At 36.2% G+C, this 20,300-nt stretch overlaps 3 protein-coding genes across 9 annotated transcripts in view; 1 reads left to right on the top strand and 2 right to left on the bottom strand.

Moving 5' to 3' along the window:
- adam22 (ADAM metallopeptidase domain 22) overlaps nucleotides 1–2,532 on the bottom strand; it is an 83,635-nt gene extending 81,103 nt beyond the window's left edge. The window contains exons 1-2 of the mRNA XM_067410564.1: nucleotides 2,413–2,532; nucleotides 1,990–2,150 (exon numbers count right to left, since the gene is read on the bottom strand). Coding sequence (XP_067266665.1) covers nucleotides 1,990–2,150; nucleotides 2,413–2,518 — 267 coding nt within the window. The 5' untranslated portion in view covers nucleotides 2,519–2,532. The remainder of the gene's footprint in view (nucleotides 1–1,989; nucleotides 2,151–2,412) is intronic.
- Nucleotides 2,533–3,582: 1,050 nt separating this feature from the next.
- Nucleotides 3,583–10,348, bottom strand: dbf4 (DBF4-CDC7 kinase regulatory subunit). The gene is made up of 12 exons (XM_067396576.1): nucleotides 10,103–10,348; nucleotides 9,749–9,912; nucleotides 9,204–9,392; nucleotides 7,819–7,869; nucleotides 7,642–7,711; nucleotides 7,467–7,543; nucleotides 7,040–7,085; nucleotides 6,876–6,921; nucleotides 6,664–6,795; nucleotides 6,484–6,580; nucleotides 6,253–6,368; nucleotides 3,583–5,178 (listed from the first exon to the last, which is right to left on the bottom strand). The coding sequence occupies exons 1-12, from the start codon at nucleotides 10,140–10,142 to the stop codon at nucleotides 4,377–4,379; spliced, it is 1,830 nt and encodes a 609-aa protein (XP_067252677.1). The 5' UTR covers nucleotides 10,143–10,348; the 3' UTR covers nucleotides 3,583–4,376.
- Nucleotides 10,349–10,645: 297 nt separating this feature from the next.
- On the top strand, nucleotides 10,646–20,300 carry slc25a40 (solute carrier family 25 member 40). 7 transcript variants are annotated; one of them, XR_010897163.1, is made up of 12 exons: nucleotides 10,646–10,871; nucleotides 10,988–11,095; nucleotides 12,647–12,706; nucleotides 12,788–12,894; nucleotides 13,018–13,085; nucleotides 13,641–13,765; nucleotides 13,873–14,046; nucleotides 16,785–16,894; nucleotides 17,071–17,152; nucleotides 17,252–17,332; nucleotides 17,420–17,723; nucleotides 19,129–19,255. XR_010897163.1 is itself a non-coding variant. In XM_067410494.1 (11 exons), exons 2-11 carry the CDS (start codon nucleotides 10,996–10,998, stop codon nucleotides 19,260–19,262), a joined length of 1,041 nt encoding a protein of 346 aa, XP_067266595.1. In that variant the 5' UTR covers nucleotides 10,646–10,871; nucleotides 10,988–10,995; the 3' UTR covers nucleotides 19,263–20,300. The 7 variants fall into 7 exon arrangements, 4 of the variants coding, with proteins under 4 accessions (XP_067266595.1, XP_067266616.1, XP_067266625.1 ...); XR_010897164.1 differs by lacking the exon at nucleotides 19,129–19,255 and adding an exon at nucleotides 17,866–18,889; XR_010897174.1 differs by lacking the exon at nucleotides 19,129–19,255 and having other exon boundaries at nucleotides 17,238–17,332; nucleotides 17,420–17,451.

Genomic DNA, 20,300 nt, shown 5'->3' with positions numbered 1-20,300 from the left:
GTGTGTGTGTGTGTGTGTGTGTGTGAGAGAGAGAGAAAGGGAGGGCAAAAATAGAATCATATAAGGGAGGTGAGGGGAGTCTAACACCCCCAAGGGAACACACCTCTCCCTAAACCAGCAAAGCATAGTTATCAATAAAAATGGAAGGAGAACGAAGGGGTGGAAGAAATAAGGAGGGGGGGAGATCCTCTACACTTCACCCATCAGTGACCCTCTGAATGAAGCTACCCTCCCCGCGACACACCCACATACTGCCCCTCGGATGAGTGTGGATTTGTGTGTGTCACGTCTGAACAAAATGCACAATAACACTATCAACCCTTGTTTCTTTAAAAAACAAATCTAATAAAGAGATTCAGAGTGTTTTCTAGAAACTGTGTAAGATGAGAGGGCTGCAGCTTTCTGTCCATTATGTCTGTGGTATCATCGATCGCTGTTTCATCATATTATCGCTCTAAAACTGCTTGACTCGATTTTTTTCTGATCTGCATTTTGTGTTAAATAAGGAAGATCTAAAATTAGCAACCTAAAAGATTCTCTGGTTTGTTTTCAGGCATCAATAAATATCTATAAATAAAACTGTCAATCTTCAAAAAGATCTAATTGCAAGCCAAGAGTGGAGCTAAAAACAGACCTGAGCGTAGTTAAATGTATTTATGAGGAAAAAATATTTCATTGGCACACGCTTCTAATACAATCTCTAATGTTGCATCATATAAAACACTACAATGATTAAATCAATACTATGCATTGGCATGATGAAAAAGCTTTCACTTGAATTATACAGAACTCAGCTGCACATGTCAGACACAGGGTTAAGACCCACACATGCACACACAGCCCGGAGCACAAAACACGGTGGGACACATGTACAGATATTCTAACCGGTCAAAGAGACTCGTTACAGAAACGAGGCCACGAGCGATTGCGTGCATGTGCCTCTGAGAATTATTCAGTCAAGTATGAACAACAAAGTACCTGAGTAGTCAGGATGGACAAAAATGCTTAGATATTTTATAGAGGTTTCACAAACACATACATATTTTAGTGCTGTCAGAAGATTAATCGCAATTAATTGCATCTGAAATCTACATAATGTGTGTGTACTGTGTATATTTATGTATAAATACACACACATACATGTATATATTTGTTTATATATATATATATATATATATATATATATATATATATATATATATGATTTATATTATATATAAATATATTTTTGTTAAATACATACATTCTTGTGTGTGTATTTATATATACATAATAAATATACACACAATATAGACACATAAACTGTTATTTTGGATGCGATTAATCGCGATTAATCGTTAGACAGCACTAATGTAGCGTTACTTTGAAACATTGAATACAGCTAATTTATGACTTAATGTAATATCAGTCCACTCAGAGAGTCTTATTCACTATCTTTCAAGCCAGGCAAAGCAAGAACAAAAGAAACGGCATGTCCATAAACCTCTAATAGCATTACACGCTCAACTGAGAAACAAAACCCAAAGTACATTTACCAGTTTTATCAACATGGCACAGGTTTTGAGTCCCTGATCCAGTGTTTTGCTTGCAGTAACCAGTTTCTGACAATTCTGTGCTATATAATAATGTAAAAAAAAGAATAATGCAATATTTATGTAGACTGATGATGCTCCAACACAGGAGCTGCTCATTTATTCTTTCTGTGTCCTTTGTGTTTCCAAAGCTGTGATGCCACGAGATGCCTCAGGAGGCCTGAGCATCAGCATCTTCCAGAGAAATGTGTTGTTTTGGTTCATTAGATCATCCTTAAATGACTGGAATTAACTGCACAGTGCACCAAGAGTCAGACTACATGACTCAGAAAGAGAGTGAAAAAGAAAAACATAAACATAATTTGAAGAGCAGCGCGTCTCCAATGGCAACGGGAGGAGAGAGCATGCATATGACACACGCTTATGACATCCTAACATGAGATGAAACAATACACACCTGTTTACTGTCAGAGCTCATTCGGACCCGTGTGTTCAGAACATCATGAGCCGTCTGAGTGTCTCCGTCCATTCGGTACATCAACCGGACTGGTACCGTGTTCTCCCTACCGAGGTACCTGGCGTCATCACGCCGAGCCCTCGTCTTTACCAAGGCGTCTCCTAGAATAATACAAATTGTTCTTAACAATTACATATTTTCCTTCTGAGTTACACGTATGAAACTTGACATGATAGTCTCTTAAATAAGATAAATAATGATAAATCACGCCTCAGAGTCGTATATTTACCGTTAAGTATCTGTTTACATCAGCTGAACGGATGCAGTATGATTAAAATACGGCACTAATATGATAAAATACGACATAATGCTCTTGTTTCGTGATGAAAATATAAATAGCTATATAAAAAAATACACCCTCACCGTAATGGGGCAGGGAGATGCTGGTGTGTACCACAGAGCTCATCACCGCTACGAAGAGACACAGAAAGGAATTCCCGACACGGAGAGGCATCATTCCCGCATCCATTCGGTTCAGAAAATCGCGGTTAATCATATCCCAAATTATTCGAAATACGAGTTATATCCCAAGTTATACGCGATTTTCTGTTTCCCTCAAGAAGGCACACACATCCTCTCGCGCGCTGGTTGCCATTAGTGACGCGCGAGCAGCTACTGCATCGAGACGCTGGTTGCGCGAGCAGCGGGAGGATGACTGGTCGAAGGCGGGTGCGTTCTGGAAAACTAAAATCAGGCCCTTTTTTTCTTCACCGAGCAAAAACCGCCACCTCCTCAGCAAGACATCAATAATGTCCAGCCGCCTCACTGCAGAAACGTCTCATAAATATACATGAGCGAACTGCACGCGGGATGACGGGTAGTGTAGTGCGCGCTCCACCTGCTGTTACCTTCTGCGCCAAACAGAAATCATCCAGTATTGAGCACAAGAACTGCGAAACACAGGGCTTGATATGGAAATGTTACCACGTAGTAGAAATTAGAAAATAATAACGCATATTATAACAATCAGTCATCATAACCAGCCCAGACATTTGGTTAAATCTTTGATAATGTGTATTAGCAGTACGCAATAATACGTATCATTGGTGCACCAGGTAATGCTTTATGCATTTATAATTTTATAATGCTCACATTAACCAGTAAAGAGCACAAAGAAAATATTTTTCTAAAAAATAAAAAAAAAATAAAAATCAAATACTGTGGCTGCAAGGTTCACAGAATTGATTTACATAAATAAACAGTATAAACAAAATAAATGCCTATGGAAGTCATTCAAAACAAATCCAAAGGTTTCATAATTTGTTTAAAACCAAGATCATGGGATTAAACATACTGTTTGAAATAAATATTTATATATTCTTTGTCATAAACAAAATTTGATAACTGGAAAACATTCAATACCATTCAAAATTTGGCGTTTGTAAACTTATTATTAAAGTCTATTATGCTCACCATGTTGCATTTGTAAAACAGTAATATTGTAAAATAAAGAACTGTTTTCTATTTTATTATATTTCAAAATGTAATTTATTCTTGATTTAAAAGTTGAATTTTCAGCATCATTACTCCTGTCTTCAGTGTCACATGATCCTTCAGAAATCATTCTAATATGCTTATTTGGTGTTCAAGAAACATTTCTTATTCTTATCAATGTTGAAAACAGTTGTGCCCTTAATATTTTTTTGGAAACAGATTTTTTTAAGGATTCTTTGATGAATAGTTAGATAAAAACAAAAAACAAACAGCAATTATTTGAAATAAACAAAAAAAAAAACATTTGAAGTCTTTCCTGTCACTTTTAACCAATTTACCTCATCCTTGATAAATACATTTATTATATATACACATCTTACTGACTCCACACACTTGAACAGTACTGTAAATTGAATGAAGGCTTGAAACACTGAGGTTGGAACAACCAATCTGGAGATCTGTTAGATTAAAAGAAAATTTGAAACCCATGATTTCTAAACATTGTTTTGTGCAAAAGACTGGTGCTTATAACCATGAAATACAGACACAAAAAGAAAGAAAAAATGTAAAAAAATATTTTCAATTTAATATAGGAACCAGGAAATCATTTCAAGACAGTCTCATAGCTGTTATATCCTTCAATTACATGCACAACATTAATGTACTTACTGTGTAGCTCCACTCATTGTTCCCTATATATACACTCAGTAGGTATATTTCCAGTCTATAATCAAAGTTTTCTTTTAAAGCCTGTATGGTGAGAATACAGTTTTCCATTCTACTGATGGAAGAAAGCACAGATCTATTAATATATATTATTTGGTATAGTAATGACCTTTATAACTCATACATACGTGTTGTCCACTCCTCAATTTCTCTAATCAGCATTAATCTCAAAAACCCTTAAAGTCTTCATCCATGTTTTCACTGGACTGAAAGAGATGCCACAGGTCTGGGACAGACACTGGTGGGCTCTCACACTCCCGTACAGGTTTAACAGATGAAAGAGAGCTCAATGATTCTCTCTCTTTACTGGATTTGATGTGCAGGGCTGGTATTTGCTTTCTTCTTCTGGGTCTGACATTCCGAACCTTCCGTTGCAGTGAATTAGACGGGCTGTCACGGTCCAGTTCGGGTTCTGTGCTGGCCAAAGGCCAAAGAGCTGAATTTTCAACTTGATTTTCAGGCATACTTTGCATATAAATTTCACTGCAGTTAGTCCTTAAGTATTTATTTCCAGTTACTGTTTCTCGGTTTGTTTCACTGAACTCTTGAGCTGGGTGCGTGTCAGGGTTTGTCCAGGTTTGTTGTTCTGTCCTGCATTCAAGTGCATTCGAGTCAGAGTTCTGCTCTCTGCTGAGAAAAGACGCACCTTCAGATTTCCGCACAGCAGATCGCAAGTGGAATTCCCACTCAAAGGATCCACGCTTGGACTGGGATTTCTCTGGAATGTCGGACTGGTCAAACAAGCTGTCCCTGTTGCTACAAGGGAATTCACACTGGCCCCTGCTGCGTTTGCGAACCAGAAGAGGTTTTCCTGTGGTCTGTTCTGAGAGAGAGTGCTTTGCTGTAGAGTCCCAAAGCAAAGACCCTTCGCTTTTCTGTTTCCAATCACCATTCACAGATCCCGCATCTTCCTTTACTGGCAACATGGCTCCAGCACACAGAAGAGGGGTTGATGTGCTGCATTTCACCCTATGGCAGAGAGACATTGATGTGGCGCTGTCATTATATAAAAATAAGCAAATAAAATAGGGCTGAGCATTGACAGATTTCACAAATCGATTCATTTCCATTTCTCAAGCTCTTGATTCAATATTTATTCATTTGGATATTTTTATATTTTTTATATATATATATATATATATATTTATTATCTCAGGTACAGTATGTCAATTATTAAAAAACAAATAAATCTCTCAATTTAATGTAGGGTAGGCAATGTTTTTCAAAAACACTTTGTTATACTGGTTTAAATTCTCTTCACATCCTGATAGCAATCAATAATAGAAATGGTCTAATATAAAAAAAAAAATTAAAAAAAATGTACATCTCTCTTATGTCTTAAGTCACAGGACCAAATAATGTTTGTCCAATTGCATTCAGCCTGACCAGGATGTCCCACCTGACTGTCAACCTATTCCATGAGACTATACAGAGTTGTAGACAGAAACCGAGCACCACAAACAAACAGAAGCCACCTTTTACATTTTTTTTTTTTTTTTACCTTTTGCACATTAATCTGTTTTTTGTTTTTTTTTAATAACAATTATATTTCTACTCCAATTCGTTGTTGAAAAATAAACATTTATTGGTGGCTGTCATAAAAATGTTTTCATGACAAATTTATTCTAACATACAAAAAATAATTAAACTCTAGAGTTATTATTTCTAGTTAACTAGGGAGTTATGGACACTGAATGGCTTTCCTAAAGATTACTGTAAAATTACCATCTTGTTTTATTGACATCTTTCCATGGCTGAAACACTGATTCAGCATTAACATGAGACATGATACATTTCAGTACTTTGCACTGTTTCTTTCAACATAAGAGGATCAGTTCAAATTGTTTCTTTTTTTTGCAATAAAAGTGACAGAATTTGAAAGCTGAGACTTTTTTGCTCATCAAAAGTAACAAAGCATCCAATTATTGGATGGGAGGTACACTACAAATAATGGTGAAGGCTCAAAAATTGAGTTTGGACACGGTAATCAATGTCATCAACCTAGCCCTGAAGAAATATATAATTTTAATGATATGTTTGTACCTTCTGCAGTGTGTGCTGATGTTCAGGAGGTCACAGGTCAGTCCCGCAGTGACTCGATCCACAACTCTGTACTCCTCACTCTTTGAGAATGCCTGATGCTGCTTACTCTCCAAATGCTGGTGGTCAGAAGGTGAAAAAGGTCTGACATTGTTTTTGTTTCAGAGGACAATAATCAAAATTTGTTGTATGAGCTTTAAAACAGAGTGGCTTTGTATTTTTTCCAACACATACCGCTTTTAGGTTGTCAAATTTGATCTCGCAGCATTCACAGTATCCTCCCTTCCTCTTTTCTCTGCGCCTCTCTTTCTTCCCTCGTTCTCCTCCAGACCTAAAGCAAAACACAGATTCTCATTCACACTCACAAAAAAACTTGACAATAACATTCCAGCATTTAAATTATGCTCAGTCTACCTTTGCTCTTTCTGTTTCTTCTTCGTATCATCTTTTCCATGTTCCTCCACTAGGAACGGACTGCAGGGTGCAAGAGAGCGGAGGTTGCACACAGGCATGTTGGACACGGGAAGGTAGATAGGACGATAATGCCTGCAAAAACCACCATAGATTGTTATGAAACTGGACCTATAACATAAAAGATAAAACAAGGACATAAACTAAGAAAACACCTGCTTGAGTCTTCCACTTTCACAAATGGTCGACGAATTCTTCCAGCTGGAAATAAAAAACAAAATAATTAAAATTAATGAAAGCATTTCTATAATATGTTCAATTAACATTTTTCAACTGGAAGATGCAACAAATTAAAACGGATTTGTTTTCTTGTACTTACCATTGTGTCTTTGATATGTATTTTTCTCTGTGTGCTGAATGCTGGCCTAAAATAAAGAGTGATAAACTGAATATACGCAGAAATAACACATTCATATGCAGCCCTGACCAGAATCTGCAGCTCCACAGATCTCTCTTCAGACAACCATATTTACATTCAACAGATTTCCCAACACAATCTGGGCAGAAATTAAATTGTGCAGACTCTGCTTGGGCCTTGTAATTTTATAGCGAATGTTAAAATGTTTTAGCTTAGTCTTTAAAACAGGGCAGTAAACTACCACAAACATTGAGGGGCACCCATTCCACCCAATAGATCAGAAAAGTGGTTGAACAATAAGTTTTTTCAATGGATGAATTTTAAACTTGTTCATTTGGTTCTTTGTATCAAAAGAATAATACAAAAATAGAAAAACAAAAATACTCACAGCTCCTTTAACCACTGGATTAGATGCATTCACTGCAATGACTTTTGCTTTCTTCTTGTCAATGTAAGAAATAACATCTGTTTGGACATCAAGCATGAAACACCATGAAATACTGAAACTACATCTCATTGTCTAACAACACAAGTATTAATGATGATGATAATGATGATGATACCATCAACATGCAGGACTTTGACCCCCCATTCCACAGCATTGGCCAGGATCCCATTCATCTGAACCCTTTCCTATAACAGAACACAAAACCCTAAATCACTCATTCAGATCACTGATAAACTACTCAGAACTGCTGCAGAGTTCATTAAGCAAACAAGGCTTGATAAGATTGACTCACTTGTTCCTTAACGACTCTTTCCACAAGAGATTTGCCTCGACTTATAGCCGCCTGTGAAATTCCAGCACAAAAAAAAAACATGTCAGTGTTTTTCCCAAAAAACTATCATTTAAGTTTGAGGTCCAAAAAAAAAAACAAAAAAACAAAAAAAAAAAAACTTATTCAGCAAGGATGCATTAAATTCATCAAAAGTGGCAGTAAGGACTTTTACATAGTTACAAACTTTCTGTTCATGAAAAGAAATAATATGTTAATATTTAAAGCATTGCAGAATCTCACAAATAAATATTCACCCCCGGTTTCACAGACAAGGTTTAAACCTAGTCCTAGACTAAAATGCATGTTTGAGCTGTTCTAACTGAAAGCCACTTGCACTGACAAATCTTAAAATATTTTTTATTTCTTAAAAATTTTTTTTTTCTAATTCATGTTTATAAAAGCTAATTAAATGTCCTAATTGAACTAAAGTCTAATCCTGGCTTAATCTAAGCCCTGTCTGTGGATGTGAATGGATGTGAATTTACATGGCAAACAAAAAGGTCAATATCATCCATAAAATTTACATTATTATATAAAACATTTCAACTTAACATAAGATAGAAAATCTAAAATACATTCAGGTGGTACATTTTGAAATATTCCATGCAAGCATGTTTCTGAATAAAAGCGTTTTCTAGCAGCATCATAAAAATTACAATTCAACAGAATATGCTTAATAGTCAAAGGAACTTTACATGAGAGACATAAACTTTTAATAAAAACCCATGGGTAAGTCTTGAGTGCCCCGGTCTACACCTAGTGAAGACGACTTGATCATGTCTTGATTTGAAGTTATGGAAGGTAGTACTTTTTATACTAGTGTTTATTTCATACAGCTTATTTTTATTTTCATCCCATTCTTTCTGCCACTTATTAGTGATATATAAATTAATTACTGGTTTAAAATCAGAAGGTGGAATCTGACAGTCAGATCAAGCGCATCCCTGGCAGCCGTGTCCGCTCTCTTTATACCAGTAAGTCCAATGTGACTTGACCAGCAAAAATAATATTACATTTTTCCTTCATTAAAAGATCGAATTCATTTAAGATTTCAGCAATTATGGGGTGACATGAAGGTGGGTAATTAACGACAGAATTTTCATAACCCTTTAACCATAAAAAAGACAATTTGAGGTCATTTATAATTACTGGATACGAATTTCATACTCACAAAAAGCTATTTATTTCTAACATAATTCTTTAGAGTTGAGCATAACTATAAAAACATGATGTTGGCTGTATAAATTTACAATGACATTTAAAAGACTTTAAACATTTTAATAATTATAATAAACAACTTTAAAATGCTTTTTCTCACAGCACAACAAAAAGGCACGCTGACTAACCGTATCTGTGACTCCCTGAGAGCTGCCCCTGTGCCCGTGGCTTTCCCTCCTGCTGCTGGGATGAGGAGAGCTGACGCCAGAATCCGGACTGGGCGCTGGGGAGTCCGGCAGGAGACGCTGGGCATAACGAGCCTCTGGCTTACTGGACACAAGATACTTGATCTCCTTACTGAAGAACTTTTCCACTGTCTGATGAACAGAACATATAAAAGTTACTTAATCTGTGCTGAAATGTGCATGGTCAACAACATCATGAGTTAAGTTCCAGACTATTATTGCTTTATTCTTACCTAGAAACAACAGAGATAAAATATATAATAGACTGTTTAAAAATTGCAGTTTGATTTAAATCAGGAGAAGTGAACAAATAGCATCCTAAAGCTTATTAAAATAGTTTTGTTGATAAACAATTCAGTTTCAAAAGTGACAGCTGTCTAATTTTCAAAATTTAAAAGCCATTCTCTTCCTGTATGTAAAAATATTACATTATGTGCGCAATAGCCTCAAATATTAAAATATTTTTTAAGACAATAAACTGCACTTACACCTCCAAGTGTTTTGATGTCATTTTCCAAGAGCTGCGTTTTCATATTCCATGGCAGATCCAAGTAAAATATTCTCCCTTTAAAGGGTTTGTTGTGAAGAGCATCACATGCTGGTTTAATTTTGCTTTTAGATGATGCACTATTATGTCCCTCTAGTTTTGAATCTGTGAAGATCAATATAGCACAATTAGACAGTTGTAAACAATGTAAGTTACATACATATTCAGTAAACATACTGAGCAACAAAAGCAAGCAAATTTCCTAAAGCATAACTATCGAAGGCTACTTTTAAGAAATAATAATATAATAGAGATACAGGTCAACAGAAAGTTAATTAAAAGAGATTCACAGCACCTCGGTCTTTACACCTGGAGAAAGATTCGTGCTTCATCATGGAGCTTCTAGTTTTAACGGTTACAGCCCTAAACCCGGCTAAACCAGCTAGTTTTACCACCCACACATAGCAGCATTACTTAAAAGTGTGGGCTGATTAAAACACTAAACTAAAAACACAAAGACTGCGTTAAATGGCTCCACTGTTTGTAAATATCTTCATAACAAACACTCGACGCAGCCCGTTTCCATTTTCCCGCTCGAGAGAAAACCTGCTGCAATCTTGGAATTCATGAAAGACAGTTCGACGTTTATTTTTTGAATTTTCAAAAAACGACTCCACAAAAAGTTTATATTTTAATGTCAATTACACCAATATAAACAGCCTGAATTTTATGTAGAATATAAATAGGGAACTACTGTTACATATATAAAATATGACTTCGATGAACTGTTACGACAATAAGTTTTCTATTGTGTCCAATGGCGAAATTTAAATAGCCGGAAGTAACGAATCTGCAGGCCCGAAACACACCGCGTAATAAACACATGTCAAAGTTGAGGAAACGCAATGGCGCACACTAGTGTAGTAGCGTAAAACTTCATATGAATCATGTGAATTCATTAATACCCTTGGTTTGCACTGATGACATTGCTTTTTTCTTTCGGGGTTACATAATATTTGCTATTTGCATCCTTTGGAAACTCAGCAGCTGGCAGTTGTTATGATAACCGATAAAGGTCACTGCAATAAGAGCGGTTTATGTGTTCAGATCTGTTCGGAGCCGAGGTAAGTGTGAGCTTGTTCAGCAAGGTTCATTATTGGGACACGGCTGTCAGTCACTAAACACTGAAGTTAACGTAGTTTGTGAATCCAGATTTATGTGAATTTTCTTTACATCGCAGACGTTGAGATGAGCTCTCAGAAAAGTTCTTCAGGACCCAAGGGGGACATTACACCCTTCCAGCAGATGATTTCGTCTTGTTCTGGGGCAATTATTACGTCACTGTTTGGTAAGAGAATGTGGATTTTGTCCAGATCCTAATAAATAAATATAACACTTATAAATATATTAACTTATCCCACCTTATGCAACATGGGCCAGAATTATTATATTATATAATTATTTATACAATAAATTTAGTTTCAAAGGCAATATATTTATAATTTAGATTTTGTGTTTTTGTTAAAAGTACCATTAAAATACTGTACTGTATATTGATTTGCACTAAAAAAGCATCTGCTAAATGAAAGCTTGATGTAATGTTTTTACTAATTAATTACACAAAAATGAAAATTCTGTCATTTATTACTCACCCTCATGCTGTTCCACTCCCAAGTCCTTCGTTCATCTTCAGAACACAAATTAAGATATTTTTGTTGAAAACCGATGACTCAGTGAGTCCTGCATAGCCAGCAATGACATTTCCTCTCTCAAAATCTATTAATGTACTAAAAACATATTTAAATCAGTTCATGTGAGTACAGTGGTTCAATATTAATATTATAAAGCGGCAAGAATATTTTTGGTGCAAAAAAACAAAATAACGACTTGTATAGTGATGGCCGATTTCAAAAAACTGCTTCAGCAAGCTTCGGAGCACAATGAATCAGCGGTTCGTGCCAGAGTCACGTGATTTCAGCAGTTTGATGATTTGACACGCAATCCGAATCATGATTCAATACACTGATTCATAACGCTCTGAATCTTCATGAAGCAGTGTTTTGAAATCGGCCATCACTATATAAGTCTTTATTTTGTTTTCTTGGCGCACCAAAAATATTCTCGTCGCTTTATAATATTAATATTGAACCGCTGTACTCACATGAACTGATTTAAACTAACCCTTTAATATGGAAAATATAGCCAATCTAACAGCATTCTATGCATTTTATGGTTAATAATGTGTTTTCAGATAACACTGGGATTGTTGTGCTGAAAAACACGCATTTTGTTTAGATTTTTAGCAAATGGTAAGACAAACTGTGAATCTAAGAGTCTAATAACAGTCTATTAATTGTCTGTATCATGTCTTTGAACAGTCTGTAAGTCTGGAAAGGATGCATTAAATTGATCAAAAGTGAGGGTAAAGGATTTTTATGTTATAAAAGATTTGTGTTTTAAATAAATCCTGAAAAAAATGTATCATGGTTTCAAAAAAAAAAAATTTAATCAGAACAATGTTTTCAACATTGATAATAATAAGAAATGTTACTTGAGCACCAAATCAGCATATTAGAATGATTTCTGAAGGATCATGTGACACTGAAGACTGGAGTAATGATGCTGAAAATTCAGCTTTGCATCCCAAGAATAAATTACATTTTAAAATATATTCAAATAGAAAACAGCTATTTTAAAATTTAATAATATTTCACAATATTACTGTTTTTACTGTATTTTTCATAAACAGATGAAGTCTTGGTGTATGCAAGAGACTTTTTTCAAAAATACTAAAAAAAAACCTTTGAATGACAGTGTATTCATTTAGCAGACACTTTTATTTTACTATTAAAATATAACAATATAATCATAATTTATGCTGTTTCCTTCATGTTCACAGTAACCCCTCTGGATGTGGTGAAGATCAGACTGCAGGCACAAAAGAATCCTTTTCCCAAAGGTACACTTGAGCTGCTTCCTGTTCAAATGTAGACAAATGTTGATAGGAAACCTCACTTATTAATTTTTTCATGACTGGCAGGAAAATGTTTTGTGTACTGTAATGGCCTGATGGATCATATATGCGTCTGTGACAATGGCAATTCAAAGGCATGGTACAAAGCACCTGGTCATTTCAATGGCACTTTGGTAAGCTAAACCATATAAAATTGTAAAATGTGAATCCAGTTACTTTTCACCAATGGTAACGTTGAAAATATAAATATTACAGATGGGTTTAACTCATTCAAATGCTCTGTTTTTCTGTCCCAGGATGCCTTTATTAAGATTATACGTATGGAAGGAATCAGGTCACTATGGAGCGGCCTTCCTCCAACACTGTGAGTGTTCAGTTACATTTCTGAAGATTTCTGAACCCAAAAGAGGTTTATTGGGACACTATAGAGCCCTAAAGGGACGTGGTTGTGGAAAAAATATGAAATGGGAGAATATATGTCAAAACTTTTGCGTTCACTCGCAAAACATTTGTGTTCCCCAGAGAAACTTTACGGTCGCTCACAAAACATTTACGCTCTCCCAAGAAACTTTGCGTTCAATTGCAAAATTTTGTCTTCCCCCAAGAAATGTTGTGTTTATTAGCAAAACTTTTGAGTTCCCCCAAGAAGCTTTGTTCACTTTAAAACATTTTTGCGTTCCCCAGAGAAACTCGCCATTTATTTGAAAAAAAATGTGCACTGTGTTTGTGCATTCACAAAACTTTTGTGTTACCCCAAGAAACTTGCGTTCACTCGGTAGAAATGTTGCATTCCCCCAAGAAATTGTGCGTTCACTTACAAAACTTTTGTATTACCCCAAGAAACTTTGCATTCCCTCTGAAAACATTTGTGTTCCCGCAAGAAACAGTGCTTTCATGATGAAATGGTTTTCCTTTACAGAATGATGGCAGTGCCCGCGACCATGATCTATTTCACATGTTATGATCAGCTGTGTGCTGTTCTTAAGGTCAGGATGGGAGACCAATCGGACCTGGCACCACTGTTGTCCGGCGCTATCGCGAGAGGTAACGTTTAACCCTGCTAATTAAGTGTTTGACCTTTTCTCCACATGCTGACCTTCTATATCAAAGTGCGCCTGGCTTCCTTCACATGAGTTTTCTGCCTGTATCAGTGGGTTCGGCCACAGTAATCAGCCCCCTGGAGCTGATCCGCACAAAGATGCAGGCTGAGAAACAGTCGTACAGGGAGCTGAGCGCCGTGATCCGGTCATCGTTGCACAGCGAGGGCTGGCGGTCTCTGTGGAGGGGCTGGGGACCCACGCTGCTCCGAGACGTCCCTTTCTCAGGTGAAATGCACACAGCCTCAACATTACAGACTTCACATTTTGAAGCACTTGATTTGCAAACCCAAAACTATTATAAAAATACTAAAAGTAATATAAAACTGATAGTTCTGACTGTGAATTCTGATGGATGTTTTCGAAACTGCTGCTGAAAATTCAGCTTTGCCATCACAGGAATAAATTACATTTTAAAATGTATTAAAGATGTCAAATTTAAGAGGATCTATTGACAGAAATGCAATATAATATACATAACTATGTTTTGAGTGTTGTATAAAGACCTTAATGAACTTATGTATTTATTACCTTAGAATAAGGCATTTCTATCTACAGTGGGTGCGGAAAGTATTCAGACCCCCTTAAATTTTTCAATCTTTGTTATATTGCAGCCATTTGCTAAAATCATTTAAGTTCATTTTTTTCCTCATTAATGTACACACAGCACACCATATTGACAGAAAAACACAGAATTGTTGACATTTTTGCAGTTTTATTAAAAAAGAAAAACTGAAATATCACGTGGTCCTAAGTATTCAGACCCTTTGCTCAGTATTTAGTAGAAGCACCCTTTTGATCTAATACAGACATGAGTCTTTTTGGGAAAGGTGCAACAAGTTTTTCACACCTGGATTTGGGGATCCTCTGCCATTCCTCCTTGCTGATCCTCTCCAGTTCTGTCAGGTTGGATGGTAAACGTTGGTGGACAGCCATTTTTAGGTCTCTCCAGAGATGCTCAATTGGGTTTAAGTCAGGGCTCTGGCTGGGCCATTCAAGAACAGTCACGGAGTTGTTGTGAAGCCACTCCTTCGTTATTTTAGCTGTGTGCTTAGGGTCATTGTCTTGTTGGAAGGTAAACCTTCGGCCCAGTCCAAGGTCCTGATCACTCTGGAGAAGGTTTTCGTCCAGGATATCCCTGTACTTGGCCGCATTCATCTTTCCCTCGATTGCAACCAGTCGTCCTGTCCCTGCAGCTGAAAAACACCCCTACAGCATGATGCTGCCACCACCTTGCTTCACTGTTGGGACTGTATTGGACAGGTAATGAGCAGTGACTGGTTTTCTCCACACATACCGCTTAGAATTAAAGCCAAAAAGTTCTATCTTGGTCTCATCAGACCAGAGAATCTTATTTCTCACCATCTTGGAGTCCTTCAGGTTTTTTTTAGCAAACTCCTCTGAGGAGAGGCTTCCGTCGGGCCACTCTGCCATAAAGCCCCGACTGGTGGAGGGTTGCAGTGATGGTTGACTTTCTACAACTTTCTCCCATCTCCCGACTGCATCTCTGGAGCTCAGCCACAGTGATCTTTGAGTTCTTCTTTACCTCTCTCACCAAGGCTCTTCTCCCCCGATAGCTCAGTTTGGCCGGACGGCCAGCTCAGGAAGGGTTCTGGTCATCCCAAACGTCTTCCATTTAAGGATTATGGAGGCCACTGTGCTCTTAGCAACCTTAAGTGCAGCAGAAATTTTTTGTAACCTTGGCCAGATCTGTGCCTTGCCACAATTCTGTCTCTGAGCTCTTCAGGCAGTTCCTTTGACCTCATGATTCTCATTTGCTCTGACATGCACTGTGAGCTGTAAGGTGTTATATAGAAAGGTGTGTGGCTTTCCTAATCAAGTCCAATCAGTATAATATAAGTATAATATAGACACAGCTGGACTCAAATGAAGGTGTAGAACCATCTCAAGGATGATCAGAAGAAATGGACAGCACCTGAGTTAAATATGAGTGTCACAGCAAAGGGTCTGAATACTTAGGACCATGTGATATTTCAGTTTTTCTTTTTTAATAAATCTGCAAAAATGTCAACAATTCTGTGTTTTTCTGTCAATATGGGGTGCTGTGTGTACATTAATGAGGAAAAAAAATGAACTTAAATGATTTTAGCAAATGGCTGCAATATAACAAAGAGTTATATTGCAGCCATAAAATATATATATAGATCTATATAAAGAAATATTTAAGGGGGTCTGAATACTTTCCGTACCCACTGTAAATACACTGTGGGTCCCCCCTCCATGTCAAGTTGTCATTTTTCGCCAGCATGTTTCTACACTAACCCTAAACAGACAAACTGCTCCACCGAGCGCGTTTTGTCTCTGTTCGTTTGTGTTTTTAGAGGCAGCTTGAATCGTCACTACGAGTAATATGCACAAAGAAGTAGTAGTAGTGGTAATCTGATTTATTAGAAGCAGAGGCCGTTTTTTGTTAGAAGTAAGAAGAAACCTCATTGCTTGCCTGTCTATGTGCTGTTTCGGACAACAACATATTTGTCTTTGTGTCAGCCTCCATAGCTTCTCTAAAAGTGCTTCGAAAGGGAGGGGTGAGCACAGTACTGCTGAGCCGTTGGTTGATGCCATTAAAATTTACACACTGCACTTTAAAATAGAAAACGGTTATTTTAAATGGTAAGAATATTTCACAATATTACTGTTTATATAATATAATATAATATAATATAATATAATATAATATAATATAATATAATATAATATAATATAATATAATATAATATGTATTGCTCAAATAAGTGCAGCCTTGGTGAATATAAGATACTTTCAAAAACATTAAAAATCTTACCAACCCCAAATGTTTGAATGGTAGTGTACTACGGAATAGCAGAATGTTTACCATTTGACCATATTTTTTAAGGAGTCTCATATACCTTCATACAGCTCTTTCAATGTGTCATGTTTGCTTCTATTTCCTAATTTCTTATCTGACTTAATGTGTTTTTCCTCAGCTATGTACTGGTTTAACTATGAGAAGGGTAAAGCCTGGCTCTGTGAATACAACAGCTGTACAGATCCAACCTTTGCCATCACATTCACAGCTGGAGCGCTGTCTGGATCGGTGAGCTTGTGATTTACACCTTCATCATCAAGGCTCTCATGAGCTCCATTTACTGATGCTAACACTTGTTAAATACAAGTATAAATGGGGTCCAATGTGATCCCATCACGCAAAACATATTTTGATGTATCCAGGACGTATTTGGCCTGTGAAGTACCTGTATTTTGTTGTTTTAGTTTGCGTCGATCATCACACTGCCATTTGATGTGGTCAAGACAAAACGACAGGTAGAACTGGGTGAACTGCAGACAATGAACTGTGAGTATCAAAATTTTCCATCATTGGGATTTTCAGCTTTTTGTTTACATGTGTAATCAGATCAGAATATGACATTAATGTGTAGTATTCTCTGTGTAGTGTCCTCGCAAGTCTCATCCAGCACATATAATGTGATGAAAAGGATAGTTGCCGAAAATGGAGTATCAGGACTATTTGTAGGTAAATAAATATATTTCTATAATATATACAATACCGTTTAAACATTTGGCGTCACTAAGCTTTTTTTTTTTTTTTTTTTTTTAAAAGGTGCCCTAGAACCAGTTTTTACAAGATGTAATATAAGTCTAAGGTGTCCCCTGAATGTGTCTCTGAAGTTTCAGCTCAAAATACCCCATAGATTTTTTTAAATTAATTTTTTTAACTGCCTATTTTGGGGGAATCATTAACTATGCACTGATTCAGGCTGCGGCCCCTTTAAATCTCACGCTCTTTGCCCCCGAGCTCTCGACTATAATACAGTGCATTTACAAAGTTCACACAGCTAATATAACCCTCAAATGGATCTTTACAAGATGTTCGTCATGCATACCGCATGCATGCGTCGGATCATGTGAGTATAGTATTTATTTGGATGTTTACATTTGATTCTGAATGAGTTTGAGGTTGTGCTCCGTAGCTAATGGGCTAAAGCTAACATTACACACTGTTGGAGAGATTTATAAAGAATGAAGATGTGTTTATGAATTATACAGACTGCAAGTGTTTAAAAATGAAAATAGTGACGGCTCTTGTCTCCGTGAATACAGTAAGAAACGATGGTAACTTTAACCACATTTAACAGTACATTAGCAACATGCTAACGAAACATTTAGAAAGACAATTTACAAATATCACTAATAATATCGTTATCATGGATCATGTCAGTTATTATCGCTCCATCTGCCATTTTTTGCTATTGTTCTTGCTTGCTTACCTAGTCTGATGATTCAGCTGTGCACATCCAGATGTTTTGCCCTTGTCTAATGCTTTGAACATGGGCTGGCATATGCAAATATTGGGGTCATACATATTAATGATCCCGACTGTTACGTAACAGTCGGTGTTATGTTGAGATTCACCTGTTCTTCTGAGGTCTTTTAAACAAATGAGATTTACACAAGAAGGAGGAAACAATGGTGTTTAAGACTCACTGTATGTCATTTCCATGTACTGAACTCTTGTTATTCAACTATGCCAAGGTAAATTAAATTTTTGATTCTAGGGCACCTGTAATATATACAGTACTGTGCAAAAGTCTTAGGCCACCATTAGATGTTGTTTTAGATATAATTATTTTTCAGTCTCTTTTTTTTAGAATATAACCAGAAAATACAGGAAAATGTATATGCAGTATTAAAAAACAGGAAAAAAGACTTCTATAGGCTAAGTGGCAAGTATTTAGTGACCTCCTTTTACAATTGAGCAATAGCAGGAATCGGCTCTTAAACTTAAATAAAAAGGAAAAGGACTGGAAGGCCAAAAAAAGGTTCAAAATATGATAAGAAGTTTCTTAGATGTTCTTTTCAAAAATGGAAGAAGTCCAGGAGATCACACTAAATACTGATTTTTGGTTAAAGAAGTAATTTCTCTTTTCTTTTTTTTTACATTTTGTGTACATATTTACCGGAGGTCTGTTTATATCGTAATAAAGACCAAAAAATAAATATGGATGGTCATTAAACATTGCTGAAACAACAAAGATGGTGGTGGCCTAAGACTTTTGCACTATATATATATATATATATATATATATATATATATATATATATATATATATATATATATATATATATATATACACACATACTCACACACTCTGTGTGTACTGTAGTAGTATTAGACTGTTTTACAATTTATATAGTCTGTGTGTTTTAGTTTAACTATACGTTTCTGGATTGTTTTCAGTTATGTTTGATACCCTGATTTTCAAATCAACACTAGATGTCTCAGTAATACACTCTTTTTCTCATCCTCAGGTTTTATGCCGAGGCTGATTAAAGTGGCTCCGGCATGTGCTATTATGATCAGCACATATGAGTTCGGAAAAGCTTTCTTCCGCAGATATAACCAGCAGAAACGGAGCGTGACCCGACTGCAGCCCAGCGTATGATCTCACTCTGAAAATCACTCAATAACAACAACACTTGTTCACAGGCTTTTAGAATACAGATCATTTACCATAGATCACTGCACATTTTTCCCATCTTGTATTAGTCCTTGGTGTCTGTCTAAAGCAGGGTTGTCCAATCCTGTTAATCTCCAATCCCAATTAAACACACCTGCACCAGTCAATCAAGGTCTTATTAGGCATGCTAGAAACTTCCAGGCAGGTGTGTTGAGGTTAGCTGGAGGTCAACTCTGGAGGACAGTGGACCTCCAGGACTGTGTGGACAGCCCTGTTCTGAAGAAAAGTCTAGTTCATAGACTTGCTGTGAAATAAATACACTTTTTACTTCTCTATAGTAAGTATTTAAAAGGAATCCTTTAAGGAATTAAAGGAATATCTTCCTCTTAGATCAAATAGTTGAAAATCAAATATAATTTATTGTTTTGATATTTATTTAAGGAGGTGATGAAACATAAACCCTACCATATAAATTTGTCTATCTCCTGTGAAGAACCTTTTCTTGAATCATTGTGATTGATTTTATTCGACCTGTTCAGTCTTGTCAACTTTTTGGTTGTTTAAAAAGTCTTAGTTGTGTTTCAGGAATTTCTATGTGTGTATGGTGCCAAAAAACCCTGAAGCTGTATGTATGTAAAGTGTAAAGGCCATATTAACTGATGACACTTAAATAATTGATTTTAAATTGTTAATAAGTAGATTTTCTAACCCTATGCCTAAATAGTTTTTAAACAATTGCACTGTGTAAATGAATTAACTTTAAGTGCTTCAATAATGAATTATTTAAAATCTCATTGTCTTGATTTCTTTATTCAGTCAGATCCAGAATATTGTTAGTCATGTTGCTTAAACTATGGGCACATAAGATCTCATGCAGTCTGCAAAAATTTAGTTTATGCAATGTAAGCACAAATTACTTATTACACTGGATAACATAATGCAATGTGCCAGACCTCTATTTCCAGTGTAATGAAAATCAGAATTAATTTGTGCAATCTCTAGTTTACATTCTGTTTTTACACA

This window comes from Chanodichthys erythropterus, chromosome 2 (genome assembly GCF_024489055.1).
Source record: "Chanodichthys erythropterus isolate Z2021 chromosome 2, ASM2448905v1, whole genome shotgun sequence".
NCBI classification, from domain to species: domain Eukaryota; kingdom Metazoa; phylum Chordata; class Actinopteri; order Cypriniformes; family Xenocyprididae; genus Chanodichthys; species Chanodichthys erythropterus.
This window is presented reverse-complemented; position numbering and strand designations above follow the sequence as displayed.

Bases quoted from the DNA above. Each gene is read 5' to 3' on its own strand.
- slc25a40 (XM_067410494.1), top strand. From the start codon at position 10,996: ATGAGCTCTCAGAAAAGTTCTTCAGGACCCAAGGGGGACATTACACCC. The intron at 14,047-16,784 runs GTGAAATGCACA...GTTTTTCCTCAG, and splicing joins CCGAGACGTCCCTTTCTCAG to CTATGTACTGGTTTAACTAT. The intron at 17,333-19,128 runs GTAAATAAATAT...TCTCATCCTCAG, and splicing joins AGTATCAGGACTATTTGTAG to GTTTTATGCCGAGGCTGATT.
- dbf4 (XM_067396576.1), bottom strand. From the start codon at position 10,142: ATGATGAAGCACGAATCTTTCTCCAGGTGTAAAGACCGAG. The intron at 6,581-6,663 runs GTAGACTGAGCA...GTTTTGCTTTAG, and splicing joins AAGAAACAGAAAGAGCAAAG to GTCTGGAGGAGAACGAGGGA. The intron at 6,369-6,483 runs GTATGTGTTGGA...TCTGACCACCAG, and splicing joins AATTTGACAACCTAAAAGCG to CATTTGGAGAGTAAGCAGCA.